This window comes from Gadus chalcogrammus, chromosome 8 (assembly GCF_026213295.1).
Source record: "Gadus chalcogrammus isolate NIFS_2021 chromosome 8, NIFS_Gcha_1.0, whole genome shotgun sequence".
Classification (NCBI taxonomy): Eukaryota; Metazoa; Chordata; class Actinopteri; order Gadiformes; family Gadidae; genus Gadus; species Gadus chalcogrammus.
In genome coordinates, this window is record NC_079419.1 from 10,890,561 (window position 1) to 10,908,263 (window position 17,703).

General features: G+C 44.7%; 1 protein-coding gene across 1 annotated transcript; it reads left to right on the forward strand.

Annotated features, from left to right (window-relative positions):
* Positions 1–1,426: 1,426 nt before the first annotated feature.
* LOC130387358 (alpha-tocopherol transfer protein-like) lies at positions 1,427–16,172 on the forward strand. Its single transcript, XM_056596389.1, has 5 exons — positions 1,427–1,693; positions 3,044–3,197; positions 11,279–11,472; positions 14,485–14,595; positions 14,852–16,172. Exons 1-5 carry the CDS (start codon positions 1,511–1,513, stop codon positions 15,131–15,133), a joined length of 924 nt encoding a protein of 307 aa, XP_056452364.1. The 5' UTR covers positions 1,427–1,510; the 3' UTR covers positions 15,134–16,172.
* Positions 16,173–17,703: the final 1,531 nt, after the last annotated feature.

Here is a 17,703-nt window from a genome sequence, read left to right on the forward strand (position 1 = left end):
GAGACACTTGTAGACCGAACTCTGGGCCCCCCTCCTGGACCACCATGGCAGGACCAGGACCAGCTCCACTGGGTCTACAGGGTCAGGGTCTACAGAGGGTTAGGGTCTACAGGGGGTCCAGGTCTATAGAGGGTCAGGGGTCCTTGAGTACAGGCCTATATCCAATGTATTGATGAGCTATGGGATGTGATCGGGGAGCCTCACATTACGTCACGTCTTCCAGGAGGTAAACAGTTCCTGCTCATAAAGACCAGATGGTGGTGTGTGGGGGTGTGTGTGTGTGTCACGTTGTGAGGAGGTGACGGTGTGTTTGGTGAGTAAGAATGTTTGTCCATCTTCAGGACATGTGGAACGGTCTGTCAACGGAGATATCTGGTCCTGGGGTTCGTCAGCGGCTAATCAGAAAGCTTTAATCTTTAATGTCCGTAAAAGAAGAAGAACGCTTTGTTCATTACTTAGAACTCTGTGGCGTATAGATTACGAGGAGCAGGAGTAGAAAGGAGGAGCAGGGGGGCAGAGTGGAGGAAAGAGGAGGGGGACAGGGAGGAGCAGAGAGGAGGAGAGAGGAGGAGAGAGGAGCAGGTGTAACGTGATGTGATAATAAATGAGTTCCAGTGTTTGTGTGGCTGAGCTGGTCTTTTCCTGGACGTATCATGAGAAGGTCCCCCTGTAGCCTCGATGCCTTCCTTCCTGTTGCGACGAGGTGACAACATTTCAACAAGGTTGCAACAACATTACAACAACATCACCTCAACTTACCCAACCGGACAACACACCCGACCCTGCCTTAACACAACACTAACTCACACACTGTAATGACTAGGAACCAGACTAACCCATCCCTTTACACTAACCATCACTCTACTGATATCACTATACTATCCATCCCTATACACTGACCATCACTCTACTAACATCACTGTACTATCCATCCAAATACACTGACCATCAGTCTACTGATATGCACTATCCAGCCCTGACCCTATGTTACTAGACCCTATGTTACCAGGACCCTATGTTAGCAGGACCCTATGTTACCAGATCCTAGCATACCAGGGCCATCACTTTACTAACCATCACTAACCACCATTAACTATAACTCTACTAACCATCACTATGCTAACGATCAATAACCATCACTATCACTCTACAAACTATCACTAACCATCACTCTACAAACCATCGCTAACCATCACTCTACCAACCATCACTAACCATCACTCTACTAACCATCACTAACCATCACTCTGGCGTCAGAAGGTGAAACGCCCCTTCTAGATATGACCCTGAAGTCTGGTTAGGGAGAGTAGCCAGACTCAGGGACACGCTCTAGGATCCAGCTTCTATCTATAGGAATCTGACCCCGCCCACTCCACGCTCCGCCCCCCCCGGTCTACTCTGCAGTCAAAGTTCGTCCCAACTTCCCCAACTACCAGTGCCTTCTGCGTCCGTCGGTTCCAGCGTTTCTCCGTCAGCCCCCCGCCGAGCCCATACAGCCCGGGTCGGAGCCATGAACTCCGGGTCGGTGGACCTACTCTCCCCGGACGACTCGTTCCTGGTCCGGTCCTCCGTGGTCCGGCTCAGGCTCCGGGCGCAGGCGGAACTAGACCCGCTGCACATACTGGACTTCTCGGACGGGTTCCTCATCAAGTTCCTCCGGGCCCGGGACATGGACGTGGAGCTGTCCCTGAAGGTGAGACCCCCCTCCCCGGTGAGAGAAAGAGAAGCGACACGTGGAGCCTTTCATTTAGTCGTCTTCACTTGAGACGGGTGATTACTAGGATATTGATTCATTGATTGATTTAGGATATCGATTCTTTGGCGTTAAACAGATAATTCGTCATCTCGAAGACACCTCACCTACAGTCAGTAATAATAACACGCTAATACCGCTTGTCCTCCTACAGTCTGACCCGCGGGGGGTCAATAACCCCCACTCTGATTCTTGGAAATTCAACTAATCAGCTGTTATACACACACGAGCAGTGACAGACTGGTCCCATGGCATTCGCGGGCCTCGGGCTCTAGTGGGCCGTTTGAGCCGGCCTGCCAATCAGAGAGCGGCATGACTGTCACAGCCGCGCGGCCCCTTCATGCAAAAGGCGGCCCCATAATATCTCGGCCCACTCTCGACCGTCAATCATTTTCTATGGCCAAATTTCTCCAAGCTCCTCACCACTGTTTTCCGTGAGAAAATATATTAATACCAGAGATATGGGTCCCTGTATATCACAGTCATGGCTACCCTCAACTTTTACATCGATCTATATTGTTTTGTAGCCAAATATCTTATATAGATTTTAAAAAATTTGCATGGTTTGAAATAAAACAATCTACCTGTATTTCCTTTATTTGATTATTTGTTTGCGAAAAATTGAATGAGGCAATGACTTCTGGGAATTTCAAGACCAAATCGAGTAGGCTAGACCGCACCTGTGTGTTTGGGGTTGTTGGAAGTTGGATGCTATACTCTGTTGCCTTCAGCAACAGAGGAAGAGGAAAGAGAAAGAGGTCCTTATGAACTTGGATTCGGATAACGTGATAGACCCTTACCTGCACCTTAAAGGCCGTCTCTGTACTGTCTAACCCCTACCTGATCCTTAATGACCTGCCTCTGTACTGTCTAACCCCAACCTGCCCCTTAATGACCTGTCTCTGTACTGTCTAACCCCTACCTGCCCCTTAATGACCTGTCTCTGTACTGTCTAACCCCTACCTGCCCCTTAATGACCTGTCTCTGTACTGTCTAAACCCTACCTGCTCCTTAATGACCTGTCTCTGTACTGTCTAACCCCTACCTGCTCCTTAATGACCTGGCACTTTGCTGTCTAATTCCTCCCTCTCTGCGGTGACTGTCTAACCCCTCCCTGCCTTCGGTGACTGTCTAACCCCTCCCTGTCTGCGGTGACTGTCTAACCCCCCCTGTCTGCGGAGAATGTCTAACCCCTCCCTGTCTGCGGTGACTGTCTAACCCCTCCCTGTCTGCGGTGACTGTCTAACCCCTCCCTGTCTGCGGTGACTGTCTAACACGGTTGTGTTCCAGCTGATGCTGAACTACCAGCGCTGGAGGAGGGAGAGCCCTGAGATCAGCGGCTGTCTGTCGCCGCGCTCCGTCTCCGCGCTGCTCGACAACGGTTACCATGGCGTCCTGCCGCTCAGAGACCACAGTGGCTGCAGGGTGCTGGTCTACAGGATATGTAAGTGTGTGTGCGTTTTTGTGCATGTGTAGGAGGGGCCGTATGGGACATTTTTCAGAATGAGCATGCGCATACTGTTGTAACCCGGCACGGTGAGCGAACCACCTCCTCCCAAACATGACACAACTTTGGGTGGAAAAGCCATAATGGCATGTTTAATCCTTAACATAACACAAAGGCTCTGAAAACACAATGACGAAAAAACCTGGGAGGAATCAACTAAATTTAATATAGCTGCGGGCAGCAATTAGGGGGCCAAGCAGAATATGACTTAATAAACTAATTTTGGTGGACAAACATAATTTGTTAGGTGGCTACATGATGGCCGTCTCAGTAATTTCACTTACAATGAAGGCTATAGGCAAATGGTTATCACAATGAAAATACATTGAAGTTGCTGTCTAAGGGCTGGAATCGACTTGCTGCTAACAACATCTGCATACGGATCGGGGCTGTCATACGTATGTCATACTGCGATCGTTTGGTGCGTTGACCGTCCACGTCGTCGCAAGGTAACACGATGTGTCCGCAAGCAGAATTTACCCACAGTAACAAGATAGATCTACGTCAGACACACGGCCTTCAACAATTTAAACAAGTTTCACATCAAAACAAGTTTGATGTGAAACTTGTTTAAGGAGGAGACATGGAGGAGAAAGGGATTGCACTCACTGAGCTGAACTGCCGGACTGCCGCCGAGCTAGCCCCGCCAGCCGCCACTGAAGGCTCGGCGGCAGTCCGGCAGCTCCGTCGGTGTACTCCGGGAGCTGAACTGCCGCCAAAGCTGGCAGGTCCGGCGGGGGGAGCTCGGCGGCAGTCCGGCAGCTCAGCTCCCGGAGTACAATCCCTTTCTCCTCCATGTATCGGTTCACGGACTTCAGAGAGTCAAGGCCATAAAACCTTTCCCCCAATTCTTCTCAACCATGGATATAACGAGATATCCCCCACTACGAGTCTATACTTGTTGTGTAAGTACCAGAGACGTCAGACGTAGTCTTTATGATTCATTATATCATCCGAGGCGCACATTGCTTTTGGCCGTGATATTAGATCTAATATTAAATAAATACCCATATATAATATTATTATTATTATATTATATTATATAGATACAGAGCTCTAGGAGTCCGCAAACGGCAACAATCCCTTCTCCTCCATGCTGTGGTTCAGTCTGACTGCTCATTGGTCAATGGGCAGCAGCTCATTTGCATTAAATCTACAGACAACAGAAACAACGCATTCTGAAGGGACTGAAACAGGGGCATAGCGGTAGGCAAGATTTTTTCCTAAAAGCTATTTCCAGCAAACAGCTTCAAAACATGTTTTCTGGAACTCAAATACTATGTTTACTTGTTGAGAAAACACCATAATATGTCTCCTTTAAAGGTCACCAAATTGTTTGGGTGTCCCCAGGATGATGATCTGTACCGTGAGCAATATATTGTTTCACTTCTTATGACAAATCTACCATGAGAAATAATTTATTAGCTATATGGGTTGGTCTGACAGTATCACCAGACATTGACAATACGTTTTTAATATAATCATGTGTAGAGAGAGGAGTTAAAACACATCTTCATTAATTACAGCGCCCCCTATAGGTCAAGGGTCACCAAATTTAATGAGTGTCCCCATGGTGATGTCATTTGTCTTTTTACCATGTTTGGTTATGATACGTCAAAGGGCTGCTGAGAAATGGGCTTACTTCCTGTTTAACAAGTTTGGCTATGATATGTTAAAGAGTGGCTGAGAAATGGGCTTACTTCTTGTTTGGCAGCTTCGTCGTTAAGTTTGATTGTCTGTCATGGCAAATCGGTTTTGAATTTGAAAAACTGTTCATTTAATTTGTTCAGCTTGGACTGAATATCTTATCGGACAAGTTTCATGAAGATTGGACAGAGTTTGTGGCCTGTGGTTATGTACTATTGAGTTTGACAACTTTCAACATGGCGGCCAAATTCTGATGTTTCCATGAGAAATAATTTAATATCTAAATGGAATGGTCTGATAGTATCACCAGACATTGACAACAAGTTGGAAATATAATCATGTGAAGAGAAAGGAGTTAAAACACATCTTCATTAATTAAAGCGCCCCCTAGTTTGGTTATGATAGGTCAAAGGGCTGCTGAGAAATTGGCTTATTTCCTGTTTTTGATTTTTTGATTGGCACCCAAATTGTTTGGGTGTGCCCAGGATGATGATCTGTACCGACAGCGATATATTGTTTCACTTCTTATGACAAATGTACTTATTGTAAGTCGCTTTGGATAAAAGCGTCTGCTGAATGCCGTAAATGTAAATGATGTCATGAGTCTATGTACCAAGTTTGGCTATGATATGTTAAAGAGTTGCTGAGAAATGGGCTTACTTCCTGTTAGGCGGCTATGCCGTCAAGTTTGATTGACTGTCACGGTCAAATTCCGATGTTTCCATGAGAAATAATTTATTAGCTATATGGGTTGGACTGACAGTATCACCAGACATTGACAATAAGTTTTTAATTTACTCATTATAGAGAGGAGTTATAACACATCTTCATTAATTACAGCGCCCCCTAGAGGTCAAGGGTCACCAAATTTAATGAGTGTCCCCATGATGATGTCATTGGTCTTTTTACCAAGTTTGGACATGTCAAAGGGCTGCTGAGAAATTGGCTTACTTCCTGTTTGGCGGCTTTGCAGATGAATTTGATTGACTGTCGCGGCCAAACAGTTTTGAATTTGAGAAATCTAGTAAATAACTTGTGTGAAGCATGTTCTGTAGAGCATCTATGCCAAGTTTTGAGAAGATTGGATGGGAAAATTTGTGATAGGAGATGCATTTTGAAGGTTTTTGATAAAAACCAAGATGGCAGAAAATGACAACATAAGGTGCGTCCTTGTTTGTGAAAATTTGATGAATGGGTTAAAAGTTATAAACATGAATGCATGTCCAACTTTGACCTGTTTGTGGCACTAGAGCTCTTAGCAGAATTAGTTAGAGAGTTAGCAACCCCAAATTTCAGGGATTTTCGGTGAATGAAGAATTGATTAGACAGCTATTTATTAGATACCACCGCTAATAATCCATTGGAACCCAAACAAGCCCTGTAACCACGACAACGCCGGTAACCACAACAAACACCCCAAAGTCGAAACCGCACGAGAACTCACCCCGCTAAGGCCCGCCCCAATCTCCCAAACCCAATGACTCTACAATATCATCCGGAGGCGCACAAAGCTCTGGCCGTGATATTATATCTAATATTATATTGATATTTATATACTATAATATTATATTCCTCTTTCTTCTTCTTACGCCAACTGTCCCCATGTATGGCCATACTTCTTCACATCTGCATCCAGGTCACGGCGCCAGCTGTTTCTTGGCCTGCTTCTCTTTTATTTCCCTTGCGGATTCCAAAAGAGGGCGTGTCTTGCACTGCTGGATGCAGCCTTTTGAAGGGTATGGCCAACCCATCTCCAGCATCTTCGGAGGATCTCTTCCTCCACAGGCTGCTGTCCTGTTTGCTGCCACAGCTCCAGGGTACTGATGGTGTTCGGCCAGCGTACTCTTAGGATTCGTCTGAGACGGTTGTTGATAAAGGACTGGATTTTCTTCATGGTGGTGACCGTTGTACTCCAGGTCTCTGCACTGTACAGAAGAACAGGCTTTAGCATGGAGTTAAAGATCCTGATCTTGGTGTTCCTAGGCAGCTCAGAGAATCCCGAGACTTTCTTCAGCTGGTGGAAAGCTGCCTTTGCCTTTCTAATCCGAACCTTCATGTCAGCATCTGTCCCTCCCAGCTTGTCGACTACACTGCCAAGATAGGCAAAGCTTTCCACTTCCTCCAGTGCTTCTCCCTCTACCATGATGGGGGTTGTGTTGTTATTGTTTACTTTGAGGATCTTGCTCTTCCCTTTGTGTATAGTGAGGCCGAGGCATGCTGAGTGAGTTGCGATGATAGTGGTCTTCTGCATTTGTTGCTGGGTGTGGGGAAGAAGTGCCAGGTCATCAGCAAAGTCGAGGTCATCCAATTGTGTCCAAGGTGTCCATTGGATGCCATTCCTCTTCTGGGCATTTGATGTCTTCATTACCCAATCCATCGCCAACAGGAAAAGGAAGGGTGACAGTATACAGGCATCCTTGCCTCACCCCTATTCACACTTTGAAGGTATCGGTAAGCTGCTGGCCATGAACCATTCTGCAGGTCATTCCTTCATATGAGTTCCTGATGATGTTAGCAATCTTGGTGGTACGCCTTAGTGTCTCAACAGTCTCCAGCTGGTCTGCCTATCCACACTGTCAAACGCCTTCTCATAGTCATACAATTGAGAGCTGAGTTAGACTCCAAGGACTGTTCCAGGCTAATCTGCAGGGTTGTTTTCTGGTCTGTGCAGGATCTACTCTTCCTGAAACCAGCTTGTTGATCTCGGAGATGTGGGTCGACTGCATCTTTCATCCTGTTCAGGAGGACTCTATTAAAAATCTTGCCTTGGGTTGACAGCAGTGTTATCCTCCTGTAGTTGGAGCAGGGACTAAGGTCACCCTTCTTTGGGAGCTTGATGAGGTAGCCCTCCTTCCACCCTCTGTTGAAATGTCTTCCTCCTTCCAGATGTTTTGGAATAAGGGATAGAGCATTTCCACAGTGGTCACTTCATCCACTTTCAAAGCTTGTGCAGGAATGGTGTCTGGACCGGCTGACTTTGCGTTTCTCAGTTGCTCGATGGCCTTATACATTTCTTCCTTCGATGGAACGTCACAATCGATAGGAAGGTCACAGTTGGCTGGCTGGATATTTGCTGGGTTCGATGGAGAAGGTCTGTTCAAGGGATCCTCAAAATGCTCTGCCCATCTACGCTTTTGCTGTTCTAGCCTGGAATAGTGTTCCCTTCTCTGTCCCTCACTGGCCTCTCTGGTTGACTGAACTTACCTGAATGCTCTTTATGTTGGTATGCAGCTACCTCATGTTACCCTTTTGAGACGCATCTTCTGCCTCTGCTGCCAATGCCTCTATGTAAATGATCTTGTCTGCCCTTATGCTCCTCTTAACTATTCTATTTGCTTCCGAGTACTGCTCTTGGGCCTTGGCTTTTCTAGCATGTGTGCGGCTGCTGCTTATTTCTGCCTTCATCCTTTTCCTCTCCTGGATCTTTTCTAAGGTTCCCGCTGAGATCCATTCTTTTTGCCCCTGCTTTTTGTTACCTAGCACTTCCTGACAATGATGTTACCGCCTCTTCAATGCTCTGCCACTTTTCATCCATGGTCTCTCCCTCAATCCGCTGTTGTATAATCCAGGCCTTTTTGGAGAGTGTGGTTCTAAACTCTTCTAGCCTTGCTGTTTCTTTCAGAGCAGTGGTGTTGTACCACTGGCGTTGACTGGTTTGCCCTGTCAAGTTCCGCCTCAGCCTGAGCTTCATGCGGGCACCGAGGAGATGGTGGTCTGATGCATCATCCGCTTCCCTTCTAACCCGTCCATCTTCAAGAGATCTTCTTAACTTATTCCCGATGCCGACATGGTCGATCTGATTTTCTTTCATCAGATCGGGTGACACCCAGGTGGCCTTATGTATCCGTTTGTGTTGGAAAAAGCTCCCGCCGATGACGAGGCTCGTAGCGGCACACAGGTTGGCAAATCTATCCCCATCATCATTCATCTCCCCCAAGCCTTGTTTTCCAATTATTTCCTCGTACCCCTGGTTTTTACTGCTCATGGCGCCCCCCATGTGACTTGGCGCCCCCCACAAATATGCTGCCCCGGGCGGCTGCCTGGTTCGCCCGTACCTAAAACCGCCACTGCTGCCAGGAGCCTAGCCCCCGCTGGTATAGCCCTCAGGGTCACGGAGGCACACAAGCCTCCCCACCATGGCAAGGTAGCAACACATTGGGGAGATAATACTATATACTTTTATATATAGAGCTCCGGGAGTCGCAAACGGCCACAATCAATTTCTCCTCCATTTTGCGGTTCACTCCGGACTGCACTGCAGGGAACAGTTGGCTGTTGGAACGCCGATTGGCTGTTACGTGACGTCACTCAGGGAGTCAACGCTGATTGGCTTTCATCACACCACTGTCACGGCAAAAGTTCAAATAGTTACGTCGTGTCGTACTACTAAATCTCTCTGAACAAACTTGCCCGTACCAGGGCGTTCAGTCCATGCAACATTTTCAAGTCATGTCGCAGATTTTTCTAGCGTCACAATTTGCGTCTGTGGTGGGGAGGGGTTGCAGTTCGGTGGTCTGAGGATCTCGTCACTGCTTTTTGCAGATGATCTCGTCACTGCTTTTTGCAGATGATCCAATGAGGCCAATGTCCTCATTGGATCATCGGCCTCTGACCTTCAGCACTCACTGGATCGGCTGGCGGCCGAGTGTGAAGCGGCTGGGATGAGGATCAGCACCGCTAAATCTGAGGCCATGACTCTTAGCAGGAAACCGGTGGATTGCTTACTCCGGGTAGGAAATGAGTCCTTAGCCCAAGTGAAGGAGTTCAAGTACCTCAGGGTCTTGTTCGCGAGTGAGGGTACGATGGAGCATGAGATTGGCCGGAGAATCAGAGCAGCGGGGGCGGTATTGCGTTCGCTTTACCGCACCGTTGTTATGAAAAGAGAGCTGAGCCGCAAGGCAAAGCTCTCAATTTACCGGTCGATCTTCGTTCCTATCCTCACCTATGGTCATGAGGGTTGGGTGATGACCGAAAGGACGAGATTGCGGGTACAAGCGGCCGAGATGAGTTTTCTCAGAAGGGTGGCTGGCGTCTCCCTTAGGGATAGGGTGAGAAGCTCAGCCATCCGTGAGGAACTCGGATTAGAGCCGCTGCTCCATTACTTAGAAAGGAGTCAGCTGAGGTGGTTCGTGCATCTGGTAAGGATGCCCACTGGGCGCCTCCCTTGGGAGGTGTTTCAGGCACGTCCAGTGGGGAGGAGACCTCGGGGAAGACCCAGGACTAGGTGGAGAGATTATATCTCAACACTGGCCTGGGAAAGCCTCGGGATCCCCCCGTCAGAGCTGGTCAATGTGGCCCGGGAAAGGGAAGTCTGGGGCCCCCTGCTTGAGCTGCTCCCCCCGCGACCCGACCCCGGATAAGCGGATGAAGAGAGATGAGAAATTTGCGTCTCTACGTTGACTTTGTATGGAGTCGTGTCGCCCCGTCGCGTTTGGTTGGAACGCATAGTGACGGCTACCTGTAGGCTGTTGTCCATCAGACATCAGTGTAGCGCCTGTGTCTGTAGCATATGTCTGTGTCTATTCTTTGTCTGAATTGCGCGCTTTCTTTTTTCAACCACCTTCCGTTTCAACTGAAGCGCCTTCCGTTTTCGCTGAATTCCTCACACACATATGAGTGAAACACTTTCACATACATGTCTGAGGTTTTCAGTATAGTATGTGAATAGTTTCATATTTGTATGTGAGAGAGAATTTTTCAACTGTGTATATGAGCACATTTTACTAGTACATGTGAAAGCATTTCAGTAGTCTGTAAAAGGTTCCACTAGTTGTTACGAGAGCTTTTCAGTTGTTTGAGTGAAGTTGTTTCAGATGTGTATGTAAAAGCCTTAACTTGTGTATGAGTTTTCAGTATAGTATGTGAATGGTTTCATATTTGTGTTTGAGAGGAAATTTTTCAGCTGTGTATATGAGAACATTTTACTAGTATGTGTGAAAGCATTTCAGTAGTCAATGTAAAAGTTTTCACTAGCTTTTATGCAAGCTTTTCAATTGTGTATGTGAGCGTATAATTGTTCAGTTGTTTGTGAGTGTTTCAGTTGTGTATGTAAAAGCTTTTCACTTGTATGCGTGCAACGTTTTTCCGTATAGTATGTGATGACTTTGGTTTCATATGTGTATGCGCATGCTCAATCTGAATAATGTCCCATACGGCCCCTCATAAATGTGCGTGTATCTGCATATCTGCATTGTGAGAATTAAAAGGAAATTAGCTCATAGCTATTACACAAATGTTCTCTGTTTCAATACAAGTGTGTGTGTGTGTGTGTGTGTGTGTGTGTGTGTGTGTGTGTGTGTGTGTGTGTGTGTGTGTGTGTGTGTGTGTGTGTGTGTGTGTGTGTGTGTGTGTGTGTGTGTGTGTGTGTGCAGGTCGGTGGAATCCTAAGGACTGGACGGCCATCCAGGTGTTCAGGGTCAGCCTGATGACATCAGAGGTCATCGCCATGGAGACGGAGACCCAGCAGAGGGGGGTCAAGGTGATCTTTGACCTGGAGGGTTGGAGCTTCAGTCACGCCCTCCAGATTAACCCCTCCCTCGCCCGCAAGATCTCCTCTGTACTCGTGGTCAGTAGATATATACGAATATATATATATATACAACATAATACGAATATATATACCACATAATACTAATAGATATACTACATAATATTAATATACCACATAATACGAATATATATATACCACATAATACAAATATATATACTACATAATACTAATATATATACCAAATAATACCAATGTACATATTTACCACATATATAGCAATATATATACCACATAATATGAATATACATTTATACTACAAAATACTAATATATACACCACATAATACTAATATATATTTACTACATCATACAAATATATATATATATATATATACTACATAATACTAATATATATACCAAATAATACCAATGTTCATATTTACCATATATAGCAATATATATACCACATAATATGAATATACATTTATACTAAAAAAGACAAATATATACACCACATAATACTAATATATATTTACTACATCATACATATATATATATATATATATATATACAGTATATATATATATATATATATATATATATATATATATATATATATATATATAATATACTACATAATACTAATAGATATATTCTAATATATATGCTAACTAATACTAATATATATACTACATAATACTAATATATATATACCACATAATACTAATATATAATAATAATATAATATTATATATATATATAATATAATACTTATATAAGCGTCTTAGAGTACCATATTAAGCGCTATATACATTTCATTTATTATTATTTTAATATTAATATGCATATACCACATAATACTAATATATATATATATACCACTACCACATAATACTAATATATATTTACTACATAATACTAATATATATATACTGCATAATAATAATATATATACATCTACCACATTATACTAATAGATATATACCATTATTACAACGTTCCGTTCACTTGCATGGGCACTTCACAACTTCCGGCGGTCAATTATTTTTGGATAATTCATTGGCAACGGATGAATAATGACCGCTGTCAAGATAACCAAAAGGACTTTTTGCCTTGGTATCACTCCGCACGCAGTCCGGTAACTTGTCAATGTAATAAGCGGGATATGTATCAACCCAAGTGCTGTCGGTTGCTAAGCGATGACGTCAACGTCTTGGGCGGACTATTTCTCTGCTGATCAACACTATGAATGCTGGTAACAAATACATTGTAAATAAATTGTTTAGTTTCGGGAAGTAGCCGTGTAATAAGCGGGATAATGTATAGAACTTCGCCGGTCATTATCGAAAAATAAGCCCCTTCATGGCGAAGCAAGACACCTCCGCTGCGCGTCGGTGTCCAGTTCGCCCTGTCGGGGCTTATTTTCTCGATAATGACCGGCGTTCTATACATTATCCCTTATGCCCTGTGCCCACTACATGCGTCCGTCGACTGATCCCCATTGACTTTCAATGTGGACGGACGCGCAATGCATTGTGGATCCGTCCGTTCCGTTGGAGCCGTCGGCTCAGTCATGGCTCAGTCAAAAAGTTGAAAAAATTTCAACTTTTTCGGCAGCGACATCAGTCAGCCACGCCTTCCCACATCAGTCAACGGACGCATGTAGTGGGCACGGGGCATTACGCCCCGTGCCCACTACCTCCGTCCGTTGACTGATCCCCATTGACTTTGAATGGGGACGGACGAGCAATGCATAGTGGATCCGTCCGTTCCGTGGGAGCCTTCGGCTCAGTCAAGAAGTTGAAAAACGTTCAACTTTTTCGGCAGTGACGGATCCGTCATCCAATCAGATCACGTATGCAAATTGAAGCACTGTGACGCGACTCGGGCTCTGACGATACTGGAAAGTGGGAAAGCGGGTCATCTTGCCTCGCAACAAGCAGGAAGAAGCGGGAAGAACCCGGCGAACCGATTTGATTGGCTGACGGATGCATCTGCAAAGACTACTCCCCCATCAGTCAGCAACGCCTTCCCACGTTCGTTGACTGACGGAGGTAGTGGGCATGTAGGGTTACTTAAGCAATAGATCACGCCAGGCTGTGGTATGTGCTCATTATACCACTGTTAAGGGGCGTTGTCCGGCCCCGACGCGCAGCGGAGGGCCGGCGACCCCCTTCACAGTGGTATAATGAAGGGGGTAAATTGAAGGGGGTCGCCGGCCCTCCGCTGCGTGTCGGGGCCGGACAACGCCCCTTAACAGTGGTATAATGAGCACATACCACAGCCTGGCGTGATCTATTGCTTAAATATACCACATAATACTAATATATATATATTACATAATACTAGTATATATATATATACACTACATAATACAAATATATATACCACATTGTGTATATACCCCATAATACTAATAGATATATACTACATAATACTAAGATATATATATACACGCAACATAATACTAATATATACATACAACATTCTAATATATATACAACATAATACTGATTTATATATCCTACATAATACAAATATATACTACATAATACACATATATATATATGTATACCACAAAATAATAATAATATATATACATAACTACATAATACTAATATACTACATAATACTAATATATATATACCACATAATATATATACACCATAATACTAACAGATATATACTACATAATACTAATATATATATACACAACATAATACTAATATATATATATAATAATAATAATATTAATAATAATAACAATAGTAATAATAATAATACATTTTATTTCAAGTGCCTTTCATGTCACCCAAGGACACTGTACAGGAAAGGTAAAACAAAATGGTAATAAAATATGATGTGATAGAAGTCATCTCACCCATTGTTTTCAATGCCTGATGAAGATCCAGAGATCGAAACGTCAGGTGACAATAAAACAGGCACTGAACATTTTATGCAACATGTGTATAACATGTTATATAACATGTGTGTAACATTTGAATAACATGAGTGTGTAACATGTGTGTAAGATTTTATATAACATGTGTATAAAATGTTGTATAACATGTATACAAAATGTGTGTAGGACTCATTCCCTCTGAAGGTGAAGGCGATCCACCTTATCAACGAGCCGATCTTCTTCGGGCCGGTCTTCGCGATGCTCCGCCCCTTCCTGCCAGACAAGATAAAAAAGAGGGTGAGTTACCTGTCAATAATTACCATTTTTTATACATATTCATACAGTAACCAACGATCCCCGGGCTGTGCTCACGGTATTGTAGCCTTATGTCGGACATGAATTATTAGTGATTATTATGTGGTTATTATGACCTGCTTCCTGTCTCCGCCCCCTGCCTTGTCCTGATTGGTTTAAAGCGTAGCCGCTGCGTGTGTCCTTCCTCTGGCCCATATATGGTGATATGCCCTGTGATTGGTTGACCTGGTGTCCCCAGGTGCACATGCACGGCTTCAACTACCACGACTCGCTGACGGACTTCTTCCCCACCTCCCTCCTCCCCCCGGAGTACGGGGGGGAGGGGCCTGGGCTGGAGGGGGTGTGTCAGCAATGGGCCAATCGGCTGCTCCAGTCCGAGCGGCTGCTCGAGCAGATCGCCGCCCACCGCACGGGCGACGTCACCGCCGGCAACCAGATCACGGGAGGAGAGGAGGAGGAGGATGAGGAGGAGCCTCAGCAGGAGGAGCAGGAGGTGCACCATCAGGAGGAGGTGCACTAGCAGGAGGAGGAGGAGGAGCCTCAGCAGGAGGAGCAGGAGCCTCAGCAGGAGGAGGAGGAGCCTCAGCAGGAGAAGGAGGAGCAGGAGCAGGAGGCTGAAAGAAGGTCATGAGTTATGGTATTGCGGCTCCACCCAAACACAATGTGCATCCTCTTGTAACTGTCAGTGTCCCTGAGCTGAACTTCACTAACTGGTATTTCTCCAGTGAAGCCAGTTCAGACAGCCTGCAGAGCCCACTGCCCGCCCAGATGCTCTGGACATGAGGTCCCGCCTCTCTCCCCAATCACTGCCCAGTAGAAGCAACTCATTCCTGAGATAAGAGGGGAGGGGTGTAGCACCTAGCACTTAACATAGCCCTTAGCCCATAGCATAGCACATAGTGTAGCATGTGATGTTTGTCATTGGAACAGATATATGTTGTGCTAAGGGGAATCTGTTCTAAGGTGTGTGTGTGTGTGTGTGTGTGTGTCTGTGTCTGTGTCTGTGTGTGTGTGTGTGTGTGTGTGTGTGTGTGTGTGTGTGTGTGTGTGTGTGTGTGTGTGTGTGTGTGTGTGTGATGGTCACCTAGTGTACTATCCGTCCTATTCATAATATTATCAATATTAAATGTGATATTAAATATCATTCTTATAACATTCTACTCTGTCCCTCTCCTCTTCTCTTCTCTTCTCTTCTCTTCTCTTCTCTTCTCTTCTCTTCTCTTCTCTTCTCTTCTCTTCTCTTCTCTTCCACTCTCCTCTCCTTCTCTCCTCTCCTCTCTTATTCTGAACAGTTGGAGCCATGGGTTATTTAAACGTTTTTGTTTTTTTTAATTCAAGGTATTTAAACTGTATTTAACAGCCAGTATTATAGCTTTGATTTTAGTGTTTTAACTGTTGACCAAAGGAAAATTGTGAAATATATTACTGGGCGATCTACTTTTTTATAATAGTCTGTTTTAAATAGTCTATATTCAGTGTTCAGTTGTGTGTGCCATTGGACATGATTGAAGACAGTTTAGAAAGGTCACTTTGGCATTTAATAAATAAGTAATGTTGTATTTCTTCAGTGTATTAAGGATTCATGTGTGCTGGAATTTGATGTTTGTATTTTACTACCTGAAGGTTGCATGATTTTAATTAGCCAACTTGAAGGTCCTGTAGGCTTGAGAGCTGTTGAGAGAGAGCAGAAAAGTAAACTTGTACGTTTCTTGTACGTGTGGCATTCACAATCCTGTGATTGACAGTAGGGCTGGGCGATATATCGACATTTGAAATATTATCGATATTTTTCCGAACGAGACGTATCGTCAACATCAATATAGTTTAATTTGCGTTGAAGGTACAGCACATTTGATACAAATAACAGCAGTTTCAAACCGCGACTAACCGCGACTGCCGCCTGCTATTTCGTAACTCTGCTTATCTCTCTCCCGCTGTGCCTCACAAACACTCTGCCCCGACCCGGCCCCCCACGTCACTTTTTTAAATCCCCTACGGCGCGAAACATAGGGTCCGCCAGCAAACGCGGCGCCGAGGAGTTTGCATGTAAGCTGACGACAAATGGCTCCATTGTTTTGAAATGTTTTGGTACAAGGTGTCTGACGAATTAAGGTATCAGGTATTTTGTACAGAGTGCTTCAAATTTGTATCAACTAAAGGGTTAAGTACGTCCAACCTCTTCCATCACTTGCAGCAGCCCTGAAGTGCTAAAAAATACGTGCAGCGAATCAAAATCTTAAGACATTAATTATTTTTTATTCAGATAAAGGCAGTTCAGCAATTGTCCCAAAATGATTGCGGACTATGCTTCAGGTTGATGAGGAAGTGGAATAACCAGAGACAGTCACTTCACTGAGGGCTGAGGGATAAATAATATAACTTAAATCATACTTCTCGCACCTTTAGTCTTTAAGATGATAGACTGAAGACAATCGTTACGACGACAGAGTAGGCGGTAACTCTTACTGTAAACTTGAATGGCTCTGCGATGCTGGTCTTACTCTGTAGGTGAAGGACTCAATGTAGTAGGCCTGTACGCGCTAATAAACGATCTGCTTATTTTAACCTCAGAAGTCATTTTCTATCCCATAATAAGCAAGCAGATATAATATTGCATGATAAACATTAGACCGGTGTAGGGCTAACCCCGCTAAGATCAGATCCAGACAGCAGGACTACAGAGAATAGACCCAGACAGTAACAGACAGTGGGCCAACAGACAGTAACAGACAGTATGTCAATTGACAGACAGTAGGTCTACAGACAAACAGTAGGTCTACAGACGGTACCGACAGTGGGTCTACTTCACTGTAGAGCTATCATCTGTGTGACCTGTCGGTTCTGCGTCCATGAGTGTGTTCTCCCAGTGTGGTGGGTTGTGTGTGTTTCCTGTGTGGACACGGTAGTGAGGTTGCTCTTCGGCCCTTGCTTCATGTTCCTCGTTATGAAGCCAACTGGGTCATGTCGAAAGGGACTCTTGATCAATCATCTGCGGAGCTGGAAGAACAAACAAAGGCGAAGCTCCACCAATGTTGACGAACGCCTCCATGGTGCCCTATATCCTATAGATAAACGGACTGCCGGTTTAAT